The sequence below is a fragment of the Mixophyes fleayi genome, chromosome 6 (assembly GCF_038048845.1).
Source record: "Mixophyes fleayi isolate aMixFle1 chromosome 6, aMixFle1.hap1, whole genome shotgun sequence".
Lineage (NCBI taxonomy): Eukaryota > Metazoa > Chordata > Amphibia > Anura > Limnodynastidae > Mixophyes > Mixophyes fleayi.
In genome coordinates, this window is record NC_134407.1 from 209,815,209 (window position 1) to 209,837,825 (window position 22,617).

The window sequence follows — 22,617 nt, forward strand, 5'->3', positions numbered from 1 at the left end:
CAGCATACAGTGCATTCAAATAAAGCATTTGGTTAAAAATAATAAAAGCTAGCATATCTGGTAACAATCATAAATGAGTACACCATAATAGTCTGTGGTGCAACACAACAACCAGGGAGCCAACCATAGGAGTAAAAAGTATGTTGATGGCAGTCTATTTATGTGAAAAATGTGAAGCTTGAGGTGAAATTAACACCTTCTTTCGTCACAACGCCACTCAAGGTTATAAGCAACAGTCTTATCTATGGTCAATGATATTCAGAATTTACAACCCTTTACCGCTCTGTACTTCCATACTATTAAAAATACAAACAAAATTTGAAACCTTCCTTATTTACCACTATTAATTTTACCATAATTGTACTACATTGACTTTGCCATTGTGCTGCTTATTACATGTTAATATCCTATAGGTTCAAAAAGGTCCTAATGGCGAAGGGGAACTAGCCTGATCTTACTAACGTTAGCTAGATCCCCTTCCTGAAGTTAGCTAGATCCTCTTCATATGCAGGACATGACCAATAGGGGGCAAAGAGGTATTTTCCGCAAAGGGGAACTAACCAGCTTTTACTAAAGTTAGGATTCCCTTCACCGAAAGGACCAGGGGCCTGATTCATTAAGGATGTTAACTTAAGAAACTTCTTATTTAAGTCTGGACAAAACCATGTTACAATGCAAGGGGTGGAAATTAGTTTTCTGTTTTGCACATAAGTTAAATACTGACTGTTTTTTCATGTAGCACACAAATACTTGTTAGCTTATTTGTACACTGAAATTTAAAGTTGATATTATCCAATCGTGTGAATCTTTTCCTTCACCTCTCTCTTATTACCCCCTGTCTCCTTCCTCCCCCCACTGCACCATCCTCTACTGCCCCTCACTCTCCCTATTTCCCCTTTTATAGCCCCCTCCACTTATTGTAAGAAATGTTATTGCTGAATATCAATGTGGATTATATCCAGCACACAGCAGACTTCACAATGTAAGGGCGCCATTGGGATATGGTCATTGTTGGCTTCATATGTCGCAGTTCGAAAATGATCTATGTCTTATACCTATCTATGCCTTATGGTTGCTGGATTCCTGTTGAATTTCTCTGTACATTTATAAGCGATGTTGTTAATAAACAGTATTTAAATGTAACCCCCTGTCACTGTGTGTATTGTGGGGTGCAAAGGGTACACAGTGCACCTCCTTCTCAAACCCTGGCTAGCTGATGGGCATGGGTGTAGATGATCAGGGGGTCTCTGTAGTTAGTGGGACACAGGTAATGTCACTTTGTGATGCAGTGTAATAAAAGTCACAATCATTTGGGCGCCAGACCATCTCTATGATAAACTGAACTCTTTATTTACACTCCTCTTCCTCCAGCACGATAATCATAATGGTTGCAGCAATAAAGAAAAATATATACATCTCCTTACTCTCTCCAGCACAGTTCTTAATGTTATCTAGATGTTAAATAACATAATTTACATGTCTTTTGCACTCCATACTCACTGCAGATCACCCTCCTCTGCAAGGGCACTCACATGGATGGTAATAGGCAGGCAGCTTCTCCTCCATGCAGCTCTGACACACTCTGTGTACCTCTCAACTGCAGCTCATCCCTCCTCTGCGGGGATGATGTCTCCTGTGCTCTGACACGTCACTCTGTGTACTCTCAGCCTCAGGATCTGACACTACAGCTACCATGCCTCTTGTAGCAGCCCTCACTCCAGAGTCTCTTCCATGTGAAGTGTCCCCCTCTTCCTTGGGTTCTCTATAGTGGCATGGAGTTCTCCCCCCTCATCCAGGGCACACATTCCTTGCCCTGGTGCAGTCACCACGCTCAGACTTCCAGGCAATGCTGGGGGAGCCTGGGAGCTTCCACCCCAGGTCCCCAGCTACATCTCTCCTCTCCTCTGTCCCTTCCAGTCTCTGTCTCTCTCCCTCTCTATTCCTATCCCCCCTTAATGACAGCCCCTCCTTACTCTCACTCAGTCTCACAGGCTGGGTTATCACCATGGTAACCAGTTTATGTAACTTTTTATAAACTTCTAGCTTACCCTCTAGGTGACCCCTCCTGTATTCACTGAAGTGCAGGGTTTTACTAGAACACCACTAGGGGGGTGTTACATAAAAAAAACAGGTAATGCGTGCCTTATGACCTAAGGGGTCAGCACTGTGGCTCAGTGGTTAGCACTTCTGCCTCATAGCACTGGGGTCATGAGTTCAATTCCCGACCATGGTCTTATCTGTGGAGAGTTCGTATGTTCTCCCCGTGTTTGCGTGGGTTTCCTCCGACTGCTAACAAATTGACCCTAGTGTGTGTGTGTGTTAGGAAATTTAGACTGTAAGCCCCAATGGGGCAGGAACTGATGTGAATGAGTTCTCTGTACAGCGCTGTGGAATTAATGGCGCTTTATAAATAAATGGTGATGATGATGATAAGGCATGGTCTCTACAACATTCTGTGTTTTTTGACATTTCACACAGTTTAACACGGCCTTCTAACTAAACAACTTCATTTGGAATGTGCTGGCATAATGCAGAAACAAGGTCAGATAAGAAATAAATGCTATGTTCTGTTTCAAAAGTTCATTTAACGTTATACAGCCATGCTATTTTTCATTCAGTCCAAACTGCCATCGCAGTTCAATAATCTTGTAGCTCTGTAGGTGTTTCCATTTTGTTCTGTAAAATCGACATATTTTTGGGCAGTGTTGTGTTGTGTTGATGGCGAGTACTGGGGGCACAAGAATCTAAATAGGAGGAAGAGGATTGAACGTGAGCAATGGAAGGAAAGTGTGTAATGGTAGGAGCTGGTGGAGTCAAAGTAGCTGCTAGGGTGAGGAAAGGGGAAGGAAGTTTTGGAAGGAGGGGGAGAGCAGGTCAAATGTTAGTGGGAGTTGTAAGTAAAATTATTCAAGAACTGAAGACAGTGGAGCAGATTCATTAAGGAAAGGAAAGCAAAAAAAGGAGTAACTTTGCACCTTGACAAAACCATGTTTTGGAGGGGGGAGGTAAATTTAAAATGTAGGGACAGATTTATAATTGGAATAGAGCATGTCCTAGATCAACTTTAAAGTTCAGTGCAAAAGTAAAGCTATCAAGGATTTGTGTGTTGCATGACAAAAAGCCAGTATTTAACTTATGTGCAAAATAATAAACTGATTTGCACCCCTTGCATTGTAACATGGTTTGGCCAGGTTTTTATTGTTATTTGACCATGTGTGTTGTTTTTTTGTGTATTTCATGATATGTTTTGCATAAAAAGTTCAGAATTTTTTTAAAATTTATAAACTAATTTCATGTCATAATCCATTCAATTCGATATACACAATTAGGGCTGAGTCATCCACTATTTACGCATATATTGAATGTGATAGCAATTTAATTATTATGTAGGTATATATATATATATATATATATATATATATATATATGTGACAATATAGAACAAGAAGATCCCATTTGATATAGACATACATCTCAGATTCATTAATATTTATATATACGGATCTATGCATTTAGGTACAACTGCAGATATTCTGTCTACATAGGGACAGTGCTCATTTGATGGCTTGGTCAATACCTCTGAACCTCCTATATCATCATCATTTTATTTTATCTATTTTATTGATTTTCCTCTTTCTAGTGCTGGATCTTCTATTTTGTTTATATGTGGAAGTTTTAGGCTTGGACAACCTATAGATCTACAGATGCTCTATTATATACATATAACACAATTCTAGCGAATAACAAGTGCGTGTCAACTATTTGTTGCCTTCATGAATCAGAAGTGTGCTAATTTAGGAGAGTATTTGGGGTTGTGAAACTGGTGGAGATGGAGGCCTAGATGGCGGTATAGGACTAGGGGTGGGAACTACAATCCTAAATCCTGAGGAAATTGAAGTACTTGGATGATGGAGCTGAATATAATTCGGCATAATATGGTCATGGTCCGACAAGTCTCTTCAACCGTCTAAGCCCAGAGACAGTTTTGAACATATAGGATCCTAAGGATCAGAACCAGCCTACATATTCCCTTTTTAGAAAACAAGTGCATCCTCCCTGACTGCCTCTTTAATGAGTTGATGTCTGGGAATGGGGTGATCCAGACAAATGTTTTCTTGCTTTGTGACGTTTCGGGGCCCTCAATCTCTTCTCCTATAGTAACCTGAAATTATGAGATACTGTCCCAATAGTGGACTGTCTTAGAGAACCACAATTCCTCTCCCAGAAGCATCATCCTTCAAGGACACCTGAGGCAAGATGCTATGGGAGCTTCTCAAAAACCTGTACACACATTTTAATTTTTCTAACTTGGAAAGTCTGTGTTTTATTAAACTTTACTCTATCAGCTAAGCCCAGTAGGTTAATAAACAATGGGGTTTGCCTTCACCTCTTCATCGACCCTCTAGTCTCACTCTGTGCATCAACTCCTTTTTGTTATACCATTTGGGTTACTAAATATTTAGCGAGAGCTGGGTGCCGAGTTATTGAGAATAAAGGTTAAGCCCATTTACCATCCCTTCTCCCCAATTAAATATTATATTTGACTTAACCTGCTCTATTCAAATAATGATGAGGTGGGCGGGCATGGTAAGTGACATTTGATTGGAGAGGAGCCATGGCCAATCCAATCAGCTGACTCACACAGTACACACCAACAACACAACACTGACGCCACTCTCCCCAGAATGGTTGGACCAAATATAGGGAGCAGTTGTAATTCCAAATGGGTAGTGGTTGGCATCCCACCGAAGAATATAAGGAGGAGGAAGTTGTCCAAAAGTGGAAACTTCCTTTAACAGTTGCACCTTCATATCGGTCTTAGAATTTTGATTCTTTGAATCATTCTCTCTTTAATGTTTTTTTCATTTTTCAATACAGCATAATAACCAATAGAATAAGTTATGTATACAAAATAAAGTAAATAGAAAATAATGAGGTCGGTATGTGTCCCACAGCCATTTCATATGCACATGGGTGACATGGAACAGATTATTTTTACATATATTATATTTGTAATACACAAGTTTATTGGCCGCAGTTAACCAGAAACAAAACAATGAGATGTGATAAGTAGACTCTTACAGTGACCACAGACAGACAACAAGAGCAAAAAACTAATGAAAATATAATAGTTTATTATCCACATTATAGTAAATATAAATAATATTCATTGGGTAAAATATATTGCAAATCGGGAATACATTTAATTAAAAAAAAAAAAAAAAAAATATTGAACGTTAAATAAACAAGTTAACTAAACTTAAAAGCAAAGACAACATTCTGAGTTCGTCAAAATACATAAAAACTTAAAAAGAAAATAACCATTGATAAAACATGCAGCATAAGAATCAAAAGTATATATTGAAATGAAAAAAGTATTAAAAAAAAAGTGCAATTCTTAGCAATAGTACAAACTGGACCAAAGTAGGAGCTACGATGGGAGTCGCTATATTCTCCTGGCGTCCTTATCTAATACTGTTTCCACTGTTTCCTTCTTAAACTTTTTGAATCTCAGCTTTTGCTTGCCATCTAATACAAATAACTCTCTTTAAATTTTCATCCAGCTTTTTCTTTTCATACCATAGTATGCTTATAACTACTTGTTAACAGAAATATACCAGTCCTTCTGTTTTTCATTACAGCTGGAGAAGACAAGCAAATATACGTTCTTATTATTTTAGATGACAAGTAAATGCATTGCCCCTCATCCCCCTCCTCTGGGGCGCTGGTAGATTGTCTAGTCATTTACATTTCATACACCAAATTATACTGGTTCATATAAAAGACACCTTTGTACATAGATATGAAAGAGAGTAATTGTTATTTCATTGACTGAGTTCTTGAAGTTCTTATGTACTGACGTCAAAGAAAATGTTAATGTACATAATAGGATCAAATTGTGTATTTGTAAAGCATGCTATGTAAACAGGTGAGATAGATTTTTTTTAAAGTCTGTTGTAGGTGTTAAAAAAAAGTTTATGATCCAAGTCAGTGACTTGGAATGTTGCATGAACTTTCACAGTAATATGGTAGCATTTTGCCTAGAACTAATCAATTACTTTCAGATCTCTTCTGACATTCAAGGAAAGGTAAAACCGTGCAGCACAACCCTATACAACATGTCAACAATTTCTGTGTGGTGTTTTGTTTTTTTTTAATAAAAAAAATTAATAATCATATTATGACATTTCCAGATTCACCTTGGTTGTCAAGACAGAAATGTCACCTCATTTCCGAACTTCAGGATGCCTGACTTACTGAGTTAATACACTAGCTGACTGTTTATAAATCTCATTTTGTTTACACACTCTTCACTTAAGTTATTTTGTGATATAAGCGTTCCTTTTTAAAGTGTAAATATACCTTTTTAAAGCAACCCTAACCCTTTATTTTTTATTTGTATCTATGTAATTTAAATAACAAGGGAACAACGTATAAAAATATTCTAGTTATAGAACTATCTCTTTATGATGGTGTCTGCCTGCGGAGCTCACCATTCAGTACAGGTGACATTGTTTGTTTTCTCTTCCACATAATACATTATAAGACCTCTCCTTGCAGTCTTGTTAACGTGTGATAACTCTGTCACAATACAATAGCTTGGGGTGTGATCTTGTTGCAAGAGATATGCGTGACATCGTTGGGAGTTGGGTATGACATAATCGGGGTGTGGCCAGGTCTGGGAAAAGAGCAGCAAAGAGGTAGCAGACAACTCCCTAAGTTTACTCATAGCCTACAGAGAGAGAGATCACAGAACCAATTCTATCATACACATTCTTCTAGGCTCAATTAGGCAAATACCTTTTTTGAGATTGTAGCCCCTTTAAGTTGATGTTACTTTCTAGTTCTATTATAGTAAGACATGTGGGTGTACATTATTATTCAGAAACCTACTTTCTTTGCATACTTGACCAAATTGATATAAAAGGGAACGGCAGTGATGCATAAAAATCTATACAGCAAAATGCAAAAGCGGTGCAAAGAAAAATGCATACCGATGTGCTTCCTTATTATTTGGGAAAGTAAGTATGTTGTAGTTTTTGTATATGTTGTAGTCCTGTCCAAACCAGTGTTGTGTTATGCATCATTCATACATTATAAGACAATTCGCGTTGAACCCAAGAAACATAGTAATTTATCCTTATATTAGAACAGTAAATATACAGTAGGCATATTTGGATAGTAACGACTTGCTGTGTCAATGTGAAATGTGTATACTATAAGGAATAATGGACTCATTACTGTAAATTACAGTCTATTAGGCCCACTCAGTCATGTCACTTTTACAAAAGCACCATTATTTCTTACAATACACAGGTTTCCCTAATGATTAGTGAATGATCAGAACTCAGCAATTTTAAATATTAGGTCTGATAGATGCGTAAATCCAACTTGAACTTGGCAAAAGCATGTTGCTCTGTAGGGGCGTAGGAAGGGTCATTTAAAATATCCAGACATAATTAATTCTGGGAGGGGGGCACATCCTAGCTCAACTCTAAATCACAGTCTAAAAATTTAAGCTCCACAGTATTTTCCCTACATGCAAAAGTTTTTTTAAAAAAATGGCATTTGCACCCCTTGCATGGTATATTGATATCACTTTTTTGCTGCATATATACGCACACACATAAATTCCTATCTATAGGTTAGAAAATGGTATTGTGCTCCATTGCATATGGAGAAGGAACATAATAAATAGAAGCGAAAATCAAAAGAGAAACATTTTGGGATTTATATTACACAAAATAAATAAATATTAAATCGCATTTAGATAATATGACCTATGCAAAAATGTTCACATTTTATATTGCCGTCTTTTCTTTTTGCAATGAAAAAAAATCCTGATCAGTTTAATATTCGTAAAAAAGGAAAATGATAGCAGTATCCTAAAAATCCAAGCCTTAAGTGCCCTTGTCTAAGTGGACCCTTTGATGTTGGGCAAGATATGCCTTACAAAGGAACTGTTTTCCGCACGTTGAACAAACAAATGGTTTCTCTCCCACATGGATTTTTTCATGTCGAACAAGATCCGACTTCTGGGTGAACCTCTTTCCACACTCCGAACACGAAAACGGTTTTTCTCCTGTGTGAATCCTCTGGTGTATAACAAGATGTGAGTTACTAATAAAACATTTCCCACATTCAGAGCACACAAACGGTTTCTCCCCTGTGTGGACTATTTGATGTTTGGCTAAATGAGATTTCTGTGTAAAACGTTTGTCACACAATGAGCAACCAAATGGCTTCTCTCCGGTGTGAACCCTTACATGCGCGACCAGCCGAGCATTATTGCTGAAACACTTCCCACACTCTGAACAGTGGAATCGTTTTTCCCCAGTATGAATGATTTGATGTATAACGAGATGCGATTTCTGTGTGAAGCATTTGCCACACAGCGAGCATACAAACGGTTTATCCCCAGTGTGAGTTTTCTGATGTTTGAAGAGGTTGGAACTCTGATTGAAACATTTCCCACATTCGGAGCAGGCAAACGGCTTCTCTCCTGTGTGACTCCGCTGGTGTTTAACGAGATAAGAGTTACAGGAAAAACTCTTCCCACATTCAGAGCACACAAATGGCTTCTCTCCGGTGTGAATTCGCCGATGGATGACAAGATGTGAGAGGCGAGAAAAATATTTCCCGCAGTGAGGACAAATGTATTGTTTCAAGCTCTGTGCATCCGAATCTGAATTACCAGATGAGGTCTCTAGAGGATCAACTTGGTTTAAGTTTTGATCATTCAAGCTGTCTTGAGAACTTTGAGCTTTGCTTTCACACATTGTTATATCATCTAGAAAGAGAAAGTTAAAACATGAATACTTGATACATGGCGTGTAGGGAGACAGAGGGATAATGAGATGGAGAGAGTGGCACACGCGGAGAGTTGGAGAGGTTGAGGGGGTTAGGTGGAGAGAGAAGAGGGGGAGGGGAGAAAATAAGAGGGAGAAAGGCAGAGATAAAATTGTGAACACAACCATGATTTATACTTGTAGTAAGTACAACAACATATGTAATAATATATTCAACAATGTTAAGCAATATTAGATAAGAATAAGGTATTGGATATTTGGTCTAATTATGTGGATTCATTTGTTTTAATTATTATTACAAGGACATGTTGTAAAATACACCAATAGCCTCCACAAAAATGGGAACAAGTCACATCACTTTGGTGCATCATGACCAAACATTCATAAACCACTGGATCCTAGCAAATTAATAGGCTGCATTTTAATGATTCAGCCCACAAAAACGTATCCAGATTTCACAGAGGCCTTTTGTGAGCTAGAAAATGTGAAAGTGCAGATTTGGCAGCACTAATACCACTGTTTCCACAGGAAACACATAGCACTAATCTAAGCATGGAGAATTGACAACTGGGATACAACGAGAGCACTTTTCCACTGAAGGAACCATGAAAATCCAGTTTACCACATTCTCTGTACTGAGTACTTATTACTCACCGGTGCCAATATCTATAGGAATTTCTTCCTCTTTAATCCTCACGTCATCTCTCACATATGTCTCATCATCTTCTTCCATTTTTGGCACAATATCAACAACTATAATATTCAAATTATCCTCCTAATCAGAAAAAATAAAAGATGCAAATATAAAAGCCTATTTAATCAAGTTGTTATTTTTAATAAAACAAATATAAATACATTCAACAGATTTGAACATATACTTACTTGCCTGCATGCTGCCTGCCCTGACCGTTGCTTTGGATACTGACCACAGCTGGACCGCTGCCTGCCCTGACCGGTGCTTTGGATACTGACCACAGCTGGACCGCTGCCTGCCCTGACCGGTGCTTTGGATACTGACCACAGCTGGACCGCTGCCTGCCCTGACCGGTGCTTTGGATACTGACCACAGCTGGACCGCTGCCTGCCCTGACCGGTGCTTTGGATACTGACCACAGCTGGACCGCAGCCTGCCCTGACCGGTGCTTTGGATACTGACCACAACTGGACTGCTGCCTGCCCTGACCGGTGCTTTGGATACTGACCACAACTGGACCGCTTTCTGCCCTGACCGTTGCTTTGGATACTGACCACAACTGGACCGCTGCCTGCCCTGACTAGTGCTTTGGATACTGACCACAGCTGGACCGCTGCCTGCCCTGACCGGTGCTTTGGATACTGACCATAGCTGGACCGCTGCCTGCTCTGACCGGTGCTTTGGATACTGACACAATGACACCTCACAAAATTACAAGATAACTAATCCCCAACACTGATAATTGCAGAGTTGAACCATGAAGTTGTTAGGAACCCCTCCAGCCGGCACAGCACAACCCGGAGTCTACTCTGCCAATCAGGTGTTCACTGGAGCCCCTGATGGGACAGACTGGGCTGCAGACTGACAGAGGGTCGTGAAGTGTGTACCGGCTGGGGAGAACCCAGGCAAGCGGGGTAAGGTCCAAGCGGAGGTCTAGGGCCGGCAGCAGGTAGCAGATCCGATAAACAAGCCAAGGTCAGGGGTCACAAGCAGACAGGGAGGTCGGTATTCAAGCCAGAGGTCAAGGTCATGAGAAACACAGGCAGGGTCAAAATCCAAGCAAAAGGTCATACACGGGTAGTCAGTAGAATTTCCAGCAAACAGGAACAAGGCAAAGAGCAGGTCAGCAGACTGGCAAACAGAAGCTATAACCGGCAATGAGGCAGCAGACCTCATTGCCTTAAATACAGACAACAGCCAATCAGAGTTTGCCCCTGGGAGATACATAGCTGCAGACTAATTGCCTACCATACCAACAGACCAATCAGGGCTATGAGGAAAACAACTGCAGGCTAATGCCTGTAAATTGAACATTGAACAGCTAATAGCCATCAGGCTATTACAGACCTGTGCGTACGCGCCCGGCTGTCCCCTTGTTTCCGGGACGCGGCGCTGCTTTGTAAAGAGGGTTTAGGAGGAAGTGACGTCCTGGTCGTCATGGTGACGGCCGGGACGCCTGGGCACACAGGAAGCGAGCCACGGCGGCTGTGAGTACCGCCGCGGCTCGTAACAGAAGTAATACATTTTTTGTTCAGTAATAATCTGAAATTTTACTGTAGCTCTGTTAAAAAGAGAAGTGTAAGTCCTGCCATTCCATTACAGACTCCTAAAATTTTGTCTTAGATCATCTCAATTCTTCTGCCCTTATACAATTCTACCAATCTACACTTCAGCAGAGCAAGCCTGAAAGTCTGACACCCACAATCAGACTTAGGGATATATTTACTAAACTGTGTGTTCGAAAAAGTAGAGGTGTTGCCCACAGCAACCAATCGGATTCTAGCTTTTATTTATTTAGTACATTCTACAAAATGACAGCTAGAATCTGATTGGTTGCTATAGGCAACATCTCCACTTTTTCAAACCCTCAGTTTAGTAAATCTAGCCCTTAGACTGAAATGGACCTCCATCTCTTAGCAAACAACTGCACAAGGATGACAGAGACCATGACAATTGATCCATCTAGTCTGCTCATATTTTAACCTATGCCAATCTCAAACCCTATTTGATCCTTAAGCATAATTACAGTACAAGAAGCACCCCAACATGATTCCATGTTCAGAAAAAACACCTCCAGCTCGGGATATTAATGTTACATTATTAATAATTGTAAAATGTGTGATAATATGACAGGAGCTATTTAACTAAAATATACCTTCCAACTTTGTGGTCTTTGAAATCGCGCTCGCGTTAGCATGCCAGGAAGGGGACCCGGCCATGTTACAAGGAGGCATGTTCTCATTAAATGAGGGCATGCCACGTCCCCCCAGGCGTATCCTGTACTTCTGAACCAATGAGCCACCCCCTTCTCTAAATCAATGCGGCATTCACATTCAGCTGTTACACCTGGCGTTAGCGGGGGCAGCTCCATTTTTTTTAATTTTCTGATTTAAAAGTGTATGCCGTATTAAATCCAGAAACAAAAACAAAGTTTCTGCAATAGTAACAGAGAAAGCATTGCAGAGACCAAATATTTTTGCAAGGGTGCCAATATTTTTGGCCACAACTGTAGCTCTCCCGTTATGGGTTGGCATATTTACGGTACTGTACTATCAACCCACTGGCATATTGTCTTTTAAGTGCTATAGTCTGTCAGTGTGTTTTACATTTACAATAAAGTATATTAACTTTATACCAGCATACATGCCCACCTGATCTCGTACCCAATAGGGTTACCAGTGCACATGGACTGGAGTATGAGGTTGTCTTCGGGCACTTCTTACCAGTTGGCACAGTAAAAGAGCTACAATATGATTGGTAATTCTAAAGTAGCTCTCAAAGCTCTGGTGAGCTGTTAGTGCTGAAAAATTATATGCAAATTTCGTAAATTTAACAATAACGATTATTTATCAAAAAATTAATTTACCATTCATTTTCCCTCTTCAGACAGTAAACTGAATAACTATCTACTCATCTAGCCCCACCATTGACTGATTTTGAAGCCCTCTGATGAACATACAAATACAACCCTGTTGCTCTTACCATAAAGAACCCTTTCTACCCTAAAAAGCCATTCATTTCTTACCGGAGAATCATGTAAAGTATTATCTTCTTTCTTGAAACCTTGTGAATAAAGAGGACTGGGAGATCTCTCTGGTGTATTTCTGTTACTAGATCTATCTGTAGGAAAAACACACACAGTGACTGAATACTTTGTTTATATAAGATTTATCAGAAGACGTGTACACTCAGTGGGCACTTTATTAGGTACACCTTTCTAGTATTGGGTAGGACCCATATTTGCATCTAGAACAGCCTGAATTCTTCATGGTATGGATTCAACAAGGTTCTGGAAACATCCCTTAGAAATCCTGGTCCATGTTGACATGACAGCATCACCCAGTTACTGCAGATCTGTCAGCTGCACAGTCATACTGTAAATCATTCATCCACATCCCAAAGGGACTCTATTGGATTGAGATCTGATAACTGTGGAGGATATTGGATATTACAATGAACTCATGTATATGGAATCAGCTTCAGATGACGTGTGCTTTGTGACATGGCGTGTTACCTGCTGCAAGATGCCATTAGAAGATGGGTAGTCTGTGGCCATAAAGGGAAGCACATGGTCAGCAACAATACTCAGGTAGGCTGGGGCATTAAAACAATGCTCAATTAGTATTAAGGGGCCTAATATGTGCAAAGGAACTATTCCCCCCACCATTACAGCAACACCAGCCTGCACTGTTGACTCAAGGGAGGATGGAACCATGGATTCATGTTGTTTATGCCAAATTATAACCCTACCATTTTCATGTTGTAGCAGAAATCAAGATTTCTACAATGTTCAATTGTACAGTTTTTGTTATCTCTTGCCCACTGTAGCCTCTGTTTCCTGTTCTAGATGACAGGAGTGGAACCGGGTGTAGTCTTCTGCTGCTGTAGCCCATCCACTTCAAGGTTCGACCTGCTGTACCTTTAGAGATGCTCTTCAGCATACCACTGTTGTAACGCATGTTTATTTGAGTTACTGTCGCTTACCAGTCTGGTCACTCTTCTCTGACCTCTCTCATTAACAAGGCATTTTTGCCCACAGAACTGATGCTCACTGGATGTTTTTTGGTTTGTGTCCTATTCTCTGTAAACTAGAGACTGTTCTATTATTATTATTATTATTAATTTTTATTTATAGGGCGCCACAAAGTATCCGTAGCCCCGTACAAGGACAAACAATGGCACAGTACAAGGTGAAACAGCACAGTACAAGTAACAGTAAGCACTATAACTCTGGGGGCTCAGGCACAGCATGAAAGAGAGGGAGGGAGGGGAAAAGTGAGTACAAGCAGGTAACTATGGCCCAAGAGGGTGGGCACGGATGACAGGTTGAGAGTCACTGAGGGGAGCGGAGAGAAGCGACAGGAGACAGAGGGCAGGGATCTCCTGGGATTTTCTACGTGAAAATCCCAGGAGATCACTAGTTTCTGAGACACTCAAACCACCCTGTCTGGCACCAACAATAATTCCATGGTCAAAGTTACTTAGATAACATTTCTTCCCCATTCTTGTGTTTGGTCTGATTAGATATTTGCATTAACAAGCAGGTGTACCTATTAAAGTGGCAAGTGAGTGTATATCTAGTTAGTTCTCTTACCCATTGATGTGAGGGTCCAGTGATTCTCCATCATGACGTCCTTGTACAGGTCCTTGTGTCCTTCTAAATACTCCCACTCCTCCATGGAGAAATAGACAGTGACATCCTGACACCTTATAGGAACCTGACACAGACAATGATACAGTCATCACCCAGACACATCCCCTGGTGTTACTGTATAATGTCCCATTCCCAGCAGTCACCTCTCCAGTCAGCAGCTGAATGATCTTGTTGGTGAGTTCTAGAATCCTCTGGTCATTGTTTCTTTCATGTATCAGTGAGTGAGGTGAAGGTTCCATGATGGGACTCTGGGTCCTGCTCCATCCTCCTGATACACGGGGACGACTGCTGGATGCCAAACTGTCACTAGATTTCTTCAGTGCTGTGTAATCCTGTGTGTTGATAAGACACATAAGTACATATTGCTGTACACAGTCAAATCTTCATATCTCAATCTGAAATCCAAAGCCATTATGGAAAAAAAAATTATGTATTTCTGACATTTCCATAGTCCCTCACCTCTCTAGTCACGTCCCAATTTTATTAATAGAGATACAGTGATGTCACTGTAACACTCCCAGAATCCCTCACCTCTCCAGTCAGCAGGTAGAGGATCTCCAGAGTGAGATTTAATATCCTCTCCGTCATGTGACTCTTGTTCTTGTCCATCTTCATTGAGTCAGATAATCTAAACAGGACACTTTCACATGAGCTCTGTTAGAGACACTTACTATCCTGTTCCTTGGACCTAATAGAATAGAAAAGATGTATACATTACATTATTTACAACAATGCTGTAGAGAGAAAATGGAAACTTCGAATAGGAATAAATGAAAAGAGCATTATCATAGAACCTCTTAGTGATGTCCACTGATATGTTATATATTTTAAAATGTTATCTATTTCAAATGTTTTTGGCATTTAACAAGTTTAAGTTATTTAAAAAAAAAAATCACTGTAGGAAATATAGAGATTTTTATACTGAATCCACTGGAGAAACTGGGGTATTTAGAGTGTGGTGAAATGGAGCTTGGGCACTTTATTTTTTTGATGAAAACAAAATATAGACCTGGGGGGGGGGGGATATTGTAGTCTTGAATATTGACATATTACCGCCATCACCCAGAAGTTTTGAACACATCAGCAAAAAAAGAACTTCAGTTGATTTTCTGTGTAATTTCAATATGCATCCTAAAGCAATGTGCTAATTGTTTATCTGCTATATTTGAGTAAAGAATTTTTTTTTTTCCAGATTCAACTTAAATTAACGAGGCACAAGCTCACGCTCCTCCGCCGCTATACCCCCATTGGCTGTTAGTAACTCAGTTGTTTTTACTTACAAAGCCCCAAAGGAGTAAAGAATAAGAGGGAAAGGAGGTAACACAACCATTGCCTAACTACAATAAGAAACATAACAGGGAAAAAATAGAACAAGAGCGTAAAGGGAGGGCGTCTCCCATGGACTCAGAACAAAAATCTTAATTTCTCCTTCATTTCAGGGGGACACTGTCGGCACTCCAAAGCTGTCCCTATAGGAGGGTATGCTGTGATGCAGTGCGCAGCACCTTGCGTCTAAAACTAGCATCTATGGGTGCAGAAGTGTAAAACAGATAGAATCCTGTAAACGTGTGCACTGAAGACCAGGTGGTCACCCTGCACAGCTGCTTAGCTGAAGCACGATGCTGCGCAACCCATAAGGCACCTAGAGACCAACTAGAATGAGTCCTCACATTCTCAGGAACTGGTTTACTTGCCCCTTTGTAAGCTTGGAGTATAACTGAAGCAATTAACCTGGCAATAGTTTGCTTGGTGGCCGGCTAGCCCATCTCCTGGGCGTTGTAGAGGACCTTCTGGTTCTTTGTCCTGCGCACCTCCTTGGTTCTGTTCACATAACTTTTCAAAGCCCGGACCACTATCTACTGGTTCAGGTGGAACCTTGAAACAACCTTGGGTTGAAAAGAAGGCTTAGTGCTATGAACAGTTCTGTCCTCATGGAAAAAGAGGAAGGGAGACTTAGAGGACAAAGCCTCCAACATAGAAACCCACGTAGCTGTAGAGACAGTCAGGAGAAAAACAATCTACCACATCAAGAACTGAATCCAACAGTTTAAAGTGAGGATGTTATAAGACATTGAGCACCAGGATTAAGGGAGCACATGCAGCACTTCCTGCAGGGAGGTCTGCACCTCTGGAAGAAGAGCTAGCTTCCATTGAAAGGCCAAAACCTGAACCATCAAGGAGCTAAGTCTCAAGCCCCCATCCACCCCTCATACAGGGAAACCTAGTAACATGAAGGAACATGAAGGAAAACGCAAGATACCCTTTGTACTTGCACCAGGGAATGTAGGTCTTCCAAACCCTATTATAGTTCCTGGCCAATATTGATTTGTAAGTCCTCATTATGTTCTGCACCACACCATCCAAAAATCCCTTGGCTATAAGGATCATAGCATCAACATCCACGCCATTAAAGCCAGTCGCGAACCTTGGCTTAGAAGGTCTGGTCTTCAAGGGAGTCTCCATGGAAAAAGCCTCTGTTATGGCGAGACGGTGAGAGTACCCGAGTGTCCTTGGCCAGTCTGGAGCCACCAGGTCACTCATGCACCCTTCCTCTTTACCTTCTTGAGGAGCCTGGGTAGCAGGGTTATTGGATGGAATAGGCAAATGAGGGGAAGACAAAGTGAACCAACATGGCCACAGTTAAAAATACCTGAGGGTCGCCTGTCATGCTGCAATAGGTCTCCACCTTGTGGTTCAACCAGGACGCCATCATCTCGACGTCTGGTGGACCTCAGCTATCCACCAAAAGCTGGAAGACGTCTGGATGTCGACACCACTCTCCCAGATGAAGGACGTACTGAATGAGAAGATCGGCTTCCCAGTTATCTACCTCTGGAATGAATACTGTCGCGATGGCCGGAACATGTCTTTCCACCCAATGCATGATTCATGGTCTCCTTCATGGCCTAGGCACTGGTGGTGCTGCCCTGGCTATTCAGATAGGCCACTGGCATGGCGTTGTTGGACTGGACTTTCACCGCCCTTCCTCGTAGGATGGGCTAAGCTCTTACCAGGGTGCTGAAAATTGTCCTGACTTCAAGTACATTTAATAGAAGCTCCAGACCCTGAGGCTGGCATCCATGTTTACCAGAGTCCAATCTCATATAGTAAATGGGTGACCCCTGTTGAGGTGATTGGTCTTCAACCACAAAAGAAGGGACTGGCACACCCAGATAGACAGCCTAATGCATTGACTTCTCAGTTGCAAGTGAGAATCATTCGAAATTATTTAATTTCACTGCAGTGGAACCTTGCTAACTGAACCGCCTCAAAGATGGAGACCATTTTGCCTAATGAGGGTGTTATATAGGAATGTACCGACCCTCGTCTACCGGTCAGGAGGAACTTTACCAGTCCCTGCAAGGAGAGAATCTTGTCCTCTGGCAGTAGAACTCTCTAAAGACGAGTGTCAAACAACATCCCAAGAAGACTATCTGCTGTGTAGGAATCAGGTTAGATTTCTTGAGATTAAATATTCAACAGTGAGTCTCCTGCACATGGACCTGAAGCAAAGTCGAAGAAGCCACTTTGATCATGAGGTCATAAAAATAGGGGACGATAGTCAACCCCCTAGATCGCCGTAAGGACAGGGCTCTAAATTGGAAGTGTTGGAAATGTACAGCAAACCGTAGGAGGCACGGATCCCCTTTCAGATTGGAACATGTAGGTAGGCATCCATGATGTCCATAAATTCCTTACATTCCATGCTGTTGACGACAGATTCCATCTTGAATTTGTCCATCTTGATTTGGACGCTCAAGTTAGAGATGGACCTGAAGGACCCGTCTGGCTTCTGTACCAAGAAGAGATTTGAGTAGATGGAATTGAACCACCTACTCAAGAAATGCAGGAAAGGGGAACCCGGGTGGGAAGCCTGGCCCCTTGCCTTGCCCAGATGGTAAAATGAGTGAAAACGAGGGCCTCGGGGGAAGAGAGAAAACTTTTCCCCCTGTAGCCACTAAGATGATTTTGTCCAACTCAGTACCATACAAACCCTCCCCGAAGAAGGGTAGGGACTCAAGAGTCTATGCCTGGGCAGCAGGAAAAACTGCAGTATATCACCTGATACAAGTAACTGCTACGTGAACATCGTTTACTACTTGACTGCAAGTTCATTTCTTATAGTCTGCAACTTGAAAAGTTTCAATTAGAGTGTGAAGAATACGACTACCGTTTGAAAGTCAGTGATTGCTTAAATGCTCAGTCAAGTCTCCTGCATTATCTTTGATTCCTTATTGTTCTTTATATGAATGGAATAGATTATTGTCTGTAGGATAACAGTTTAAAATCTCTCTCTCTCTGTATTTTGGATTTATAGAAAACCCAGTAGCGCTGCAACGACTCCCTTAATATCAGTATCTATTTAACTAACCTACAGCTTGTGTGCAGCTGTATTAGGAGCCGTTATCTGCTGCAATTAGTATTCCAGCGCTGAGTGTGGATCTAAATTTTGTTTAAATTGACTTACTTTAATAAAGACACTTCTAAAATACTAATACATGTACTCATCATTTTTCCTTATTAGCACTGAAAACTCACAGAAGCTTCTAAATTGATAATTCCTTTCTGTGGAAACAGGTTGTATAATTATTCATAGTTAAATAGATCTCTGCGGAATGTGCACTATTGTGGGTAATCAAAGGAATGGATATAGTTGTGTGTTATACTTCTACACAGGCTACAAGTCATCTGCTAATCAAGGAGTTGTATCTGCTACCTCTTTTCTGCTTTCTGTCCTATATTCGGACCTTTCTGAACTTGGTCACGTCCACCATGACATTATACCACAGAGCTTGACAAATTTCTCCAAGAGTTCAGAGCCACAGACAAAACAACAAGACAATTAATTCTGCCAGCGAGTGTCTTGCCGGTGCCTCTATCCCTTTAGTGAGAGACCTTGCCAAGGAATGCAATGATAGAAGAGATACAGGAGTACAGAAACATGTGCACGCCACCTGTAAACTGGTCACCAAGGTGTATATTCTAGTCGCCATTGGTGACAAAGTATGTTAAGCCCTCCAATGATGTCACAAATATCCCTTCTCAACAGACCACAGCCTAAGCCAGTAGTTCCCAAACTGTGCTCCTAGGTTCCCTGGCATGCCTTGGAGATCTCACTGGGGTGCCTCGTCCAGGGCCAGTGGTAAGCAAGACGGGGGACTACTTGGTAATTATCTTGGTTTAGGGGTGCCTTGAACTGAAAAGGTTTGGATTCCACTGGCGTAAGCTATTGTGAGAGGATTATCAACCTTCAATTAGACTGACAGGAGAACTCTGGAATTATGAGAAAAAAAAAGCAAGCAACGGAACTGTACTAAATAGTGAGTTCTGCAAGCCAACTGAGTAGCTCTATCAAAATCCTATCATGAGAATTTTATTAGTCCTTGCTTAATATTTAAATATTCGCTCTAATGAGAAGGGCTGTCTAACCTTTTACCTAAAGTAATTTTCAATATTGTTATCAATATATGGTTTATTTTCTTACTGTACAATGCTGCTGTAAACCGTGAATGATAATATGGGCAGCACAGTGGCTTAGTGGTTATCAATTCTGCCTTATCTGTGTGGAGTTTGTATGTTCACCCCGCGTTTGTGTGGGTTTTCTCCAGGTGCTTTGGGTTCCTCCCACACTCCAACAAAAATGTACAAGTAGGTTATTTTGTTGCTATTAAATTGACCTTCGTCTGTGTATGTTAGGGAATTTAGACTGTAAGCTCCAATGGGGCAGGGACTGATGTGAGCGAGTTCTCTGTACAGTGCTGTGGAATTAGTGGCGCTATATAAATAGCTGATGATGATGGTAATATGTACGGTGGTGTCACTAGATTTCTCTTTAACAATGAAGAAGGGCAGCACTTCCGCATTATTCAGTTTAAACATTTTGGGGCTTACTTAATAACGCAGAAGAAAAATGATGTACTGTAACCTACAATAACTAACTACTTGCCAGATTCCCATAGTCAGACTACATGACTACACTGGCTTCTAAAAGCCGGTGAGCTTGGTCACTGTGGGTTACGACACAGTCCTTTTGCACCATTTCATTATAAAAGCACCTATATACAGTAATTAATTGGACTAACAGATCAGTCTCTTCCCCACAGGAACCATGGACCTGGTTCCATGTTGCAAGTTGCCATATATAGAAGATCTAGTTAGAACTAAAGATATTTGATAACATGTTTCAATCACGGAGTATGCATTTTCCTATGCACATCATATGGCCTGATAACTCAACTGGATGAGCCTATTGTAGTTAATATGAGTATTCAGTAATATGTGGGTGGAGATCACATCTCAGCAACATATAATTACAGCGAGCATTATATTATAACATATAACATGGTTGGGAGAATTCATATATAATGACACTGTAAATGTAGTAATTATAATAAACCACTGGGGACTCCTCACCCTCCTCTCTCAAGCTATAGGATTCACGTCCAAAGCTTCTTTTCTCTCTTTGTAGTCCCAAAGTCGCCTCGATGATGACGTCATCTATAATTGCCCGACCAGAGGGTCCTGGGAAATGTAGTACAGCGAGTTAAAGGTAAATCAATACAACCGCACTTTATCTGTTCCAGAGTAGTTTAAAATGTGTCTCCAATTTCATATAACTAAGATTGAATTGCGGCGGCCATTTTGTCAAAGACCATGACTGTTAGAGGCGGCTTTGCTTTCTCTTGTAATAGAGACAGAAACTAATGGATGGTTTGGCCTCTAGTAAATGTAAATCTGCAATTTTTATAGAGAGGGATAGTGGTTTTAATGATTGGGCTCCTTTTTATTCATATGATATTTAAATCCCAATAAAATTAATTATTTCCTTCCCTCAACTCAAATGATTAATCCACTCATTAGCCAATATCACACTAAATTCAATCTATTTTTTGCTGAAACAAGATTATAGCGTACTTCACAGCATTTAAAGGTATTGAGCATCTAGTACATCACACTGGGTATTATCTATTGGTGCACTCTAATCATCATTATCTACTAAATATGGTTATTATACCATGCTTTTGCATTTAAAAGATATTAGTAAATATTAGGAATATAATGAAGAAATATATAATATAATAAGAAATTGATAATAGAGATGGTGAGATTTGCATCTTCTATACAGAATAAGAGGAATTGGTTAATTTGGTCAACAGTAAAAAATAAAGACATTTTAAGGAGAAGAAATGAGGGATGGTTGGCAACTATGAATATCATATCCCCAATATATAATTGTTTCCATTTGCATAATGAGAACTCCCTATAGGAAACACCATGGGGTAAATGTATCATTGTGCGGGTTGTACAAGTCGCCGGAAATCGGCGAGATGACAGCTTAAATTTAAAGCGGTGCTGCCTTGTAAAGGGAAACTTTCCTTTACAAGGCAGCGCCGCTTTAAATTTAAGCTGTCATCTCGACGATTTCCGGCGACTTGTACAACCCGCAGTATGATACATTTACCCCCATATATTTCTTCCAGAAAAATCTGGGGTACTGTTTCGTGGGTACTAAGACACACTTGGATAAATAACCAATGTAAAATAAATACTGTTTTATTAAGCAAAAGTATTGAAAATTTATATTACAGTTTTTTTTGCAAATTGTAACACATACATTGCACTAAATGGCACACATGAAAGGCCCACAACAAGAGGAGAGACTTAAATAAGCATGCAATAATAAAGATATGTTTGTCATTTTATATATTGATTGTATTTTGCAGAAACCAAAACAACAAAGGTCCATTGGCAGATGAGTAAATGGTCATTAATTGTCCAATGAAGAAAATAAACAACATAAAGCTGTAAAATCACATGGATGTTACAAATGAAGAATTAAAGTTAATTATATGGTTATATAAAGAGAATAATTTGCCTAATTCTTTGTTGTTGACACTGGTTATTAATTCACTTGTGTAAATCTATTCAAGGATATTGAGCAAAATGTAGCAAATTGTAGTGTCAATAACAGAAACAAAAGAAGTTTAAAATAAGTATTATATTAATAATGGTTTATTAATTTGCCACTTCATTTGTCACGATATGCCAATGAGTAGCATGCAAGCCAGAATGGATATAGTATAACTGACATAAAATATGATGGGAAATAACAATATAATGGGTATAACATGAACCTATTGCTCAGCAATATTGGAAGGGGGTGGTTTTTATTCATGTATGTGTTAATGTATTTAGGTTATAACCCTTTGTTTTATATGCAGTACATTTTAGTTTTGGTACTATGTGATGCCTTCAGGAAGAGAATTGTTTTTTTCTTATTTTGGCACCCAAAAGCAATTTAAGATTGCAAGGTGAAAATACTGGTCATGCACTGATAATATTTCCTGGACAAATGGTCGGTGCTACTCTTAAAAAGTATGCACTTTCAATGGCTATAAAATAAAATAGCTCTAAGAGGCTTGGGTAAAGAAACCTGAAGTCAGTGCCTGCTTGCCTTT

At 40.2% G+C, this 22,617-nt stretch overlaps 1 protein-coding gene across 1 annotated transcript; it reads right to left on the reverse strand.

Moving 5' to 3' along the window:
• Nucleotides 1-7,185: 7,185 nt before the first annotated feature.
• Nucleotides 7,186-20,703, reverse strand: LOC142159946 (uncharacterized). The gene is made up of 6 exons (XM_075214847.1): nucleotides 20,573-20,703; nucleotides 14,690-14,846; nucleotides 14,099-14,490; nucleotides 12,530-12,624; nucleotides 9,465-9,585; nucleotides 7,186-8,791 (listed from the first exon to the last, which is right to left on the reverse strand). Exons 3-6 carry the CDS (start codon nucleotides 14,181-14,183, stop codon nucleotides 7,902-7,904), a joined length of 1,191 nt encoding a protein of 396 aa, XP_075070948.1. The 5' UTR covers nucleotides 14,184-14,490; nucleotides 14,690-14,846; nucleotides 20,573-20,703; the 3' UTR covers nucleotides 7,186-7,901.
• Between the last annotated feature and the right edge of the window lie 1,914 nt (nucleotides 20,704-22,617).

Coding starts and splice junctions, on each gene's coding strand:
- LOC142159946 (XM_075214847.1), bottom strand. CDS start 14,183: ATGGAGGAGTGGGAGTATTTAGAAGGACACAAGGACCTGTACAAGGAC. Junction 12,625..14,098: donor CTGGACCCTCACATCAATGG/GTAAGAGAACTA, acceptor TTTTTCCTACAG/ATAGATCTAGTAACAGAAAT. Junction 9,586..12,529: donor ATACTTTACATGATTCTCCG/GTAAGAAATGAA, acceptor TTTTCTGATTAG/GAGGATAATTTGAATATTAT.